Genomic DNA, 2,307 nt, shown 5'->3' with positions numbered 1-2,307 from the left:
CTGCACCTTGTTGTCTCGGATTCTCCAGCATCTGCATTTCCTACTATCTCTGATTCAATTTTAACCCTTTCATCGGTTATCCGAATCTGCGTAACCCTGCCTGCTAATAACAGTGAGTCCCTACCCTTCCTCCCCTCTATTTCTTTCCCAAAATCACATCACCCCCTCCATCCCTCAATGTCACTCATCCACCTTTGCCCCGTCTATTTCCTTCTTTCCTCTATCCACTCACTGTTCTTATAGACCTTCCATTGCGTCCCTGCATCCTTCAGCCCCACACTCTCTCTCCCTCAGAATGTGACCCAGAGAGGGCTCAGGAGGTCAGGATGAGAGTGGGTTCACTCTGAGCGCGGTGACAGTGTTGGAGAGGGGGACACGGTTGGGTGGGTTGTGGTGAGGGTGGGTCAGGAGGTCACACTGAGATGAGTGAGAGAGTTGGGCTGTTGACACTGAGATTCAAGGACTGTCTCCATCTCCCTGTTTTTTCTCTCTCGCTCTCTCACACGCTCTTGCTCTCACTCTCATTCTCACCCTCCCTCTCTCTTGCCCCCCCCCCCCCCCCCCTCCCTCTGCCTCTCCCACACTCCCCCTTTCTCTCTGTGCCTCTCAGGATGTCAGTTGTACCAAGCAGCACTCCCAAGCTGAAGCAGTGGATGATCGAACAAGTGGATAGTGAGAAGTACCCAGGCCTGGTCTGGGAGGACCGCAAGCTTGGAATGTTCCGGATCCCCTGGAAGCACGCCAACCATCAGGACTACAGGCACGACAAGGACGCCGCTATTTTTGAGGTGAGACCCGCTGCATCACCTTCTCCAACACCACGGCGGTCAGAGGCTGGGTGTCGGGGGTCAGCGGTCAGGGGTCACGACAGGATAAAACAGGGTTGTCATTCCCAACGAGAGGAATTCGTCCTGCAGTTAGATTGCAGTGGACAGCAACAACCCATATTGCTTCTTTCAGAGCCCTTGGTAGTTCCTGGGAGCCTAGGTGAGATGACACATGATCCTAAGTCAGATAACGCACTGGGCTCCTGGGGCCATGACCAAAAGTTTGTCCCATCTGCTAGATTTTAAAGGGGGAAGGTTCAGGGAGGGACGTCAACCTAGGCAGTACTGTGCTGTACCTGTCCTGGGAGTGTTTGATGGGGGGGGTGACACTGGAGAGGGAGCTTTACTCTGTATCTAACCCCGTGCTGTCCCTGTCCCTGTCCCTGGGAGTGTTTGATGGGGGGGACACTGTAGAGGGAACTTTACTCTGTATCTAACCCCGAGCCGTCCCTGCCAAGGAGTGTTTGATGCGGTGGGAGGGAGAGTGTACATATTGGGCCTTTGTTTGTCTCAGTCTCTGCGTTAACAGCCTGGCCTCTATCTGTCTAGGCCTGGGCCAGGTTCAAGGGGCCGTGCCGGGATTGGCGTAACCTGAACCCACGCACCTGGAAATCGAGGCTGCGATGTGCACTCCACAAGAGCAGTGATTTTGTGGAGGTCCCAGAGCGCTCCCAGCTCAACAACTACCAGCCGTACAAAGTCTACAAGATCGTCGATAGCAGTTTCAGTCAGGGTCTGTGCTTAGCTACTGCTGCAGGAGGGCCAGCTGTCTGTCTGTGTGTGTGTCTGTGTCTGTGTGTGTGTATGAGAGAGAGTGTGTGTGTCCGTCCGTCCGTCACTCTGTCTTGGCGGGGTGGGGTGGAAGTCAGTGAGGAAGTGGGAGAGAAGGGAATTGGTGAGGGAGTCAGCAAGAGAGGGAGTTGGTGAAGTAGTGAGGTCTTTTGAGTAGGAGGGAACACTTATCAGTGAGAGACGGAGGAATATGATTATGAACGAGTCAGTGAGAGTGGAATCACCAACAAGAAAGAGAATGTAGGAGAGCAAGCGAGGAGTTGATTTCTCAGCCAGGTAGAGGGGTGTGAATCACCAAGGATGGGGTTCACCATCAAGGTGGTTTTCCTCGCCAATGGGAGAGGTTACGGGGAAAGCAGTATCTTGCTGTCTGTCCTGACCTTTCTCCACTGGGTGCATTCACAGAGAGGATGTCGCCGTCCATTCACCTGCTCACAGTGAAACTGGAGATGAATGACAGTGATGGAATGGAGAATTCACAGCAGAGCTCACCCGGCACACAGCTTGGAGTGTCCGAGCAGGTGAGGAAACGGGCAAGAGTTACCCATCGTCACATTTAAATCAGGAGACATCAATGGGAAACAAGCCATAGGGAGGGTCCTGGAAATGCTAGTGTTTCCACTCCATGCTAAATAGTGACCCTCCTGTTCCCCCTTTCCCAGCAGGTAGAGAGCGACGCTCCTGTTCC

General features: G+C 53.5%; 1 protein-coding gene across 1 annotated transcript in view; it reads left to right on the top strand.

Annotated features, from left to right (window-relative positions):
* The first annotated feature begins 19 nt into the window (after positions 1-19).
* Positions 20-2,307, top strand: part of LOC125480957 (interferon regulatory factor 9-like) — a 4,913-nt gene continuing 2,625 nt past the window's right edge. The window contains exons 1-4 of the mRNA XM_048594720.1: positions 20-320; positions 611-788; positions 1,377-1,560; positions 2,025-2,140. Of these exons, the coding sequence (XP_048450677.1) occupies positions 612-788; positions 1,377-1,560; positions 2,025-2,140 (477 nt within the window). The 5' untranslated portion in view covers positions 20-320; position 611. The remainder of the gene's footprint in view (positions 321-610; positions 789-1,376; positions 1,561-2,024; positions 2,141-2,307) is intronic.

The sequence above is a fragment of the Rhincodon typus genome, unplaced genomic scaffold, assembly GCF_021869965.1.
Source record: "Rhincodon typus isolate 14 unplaced genomic scaffold, sRhiTyp1.1 hic_rhity00013568, whole genome shotgun sequence".
NCBI classification, from domain to species: Eukaryota; Metazoa; Chordata; class Chondrichthyes; order Orectolobiformes; family Rhincodontidae; genus Rhincodon; species Rhincodon typus.
The sequence above is the reverse complement of the archived record's forward strand: the minus strand, read 5'-3'. Positions and strand labels throughout refer to the sequence as shown.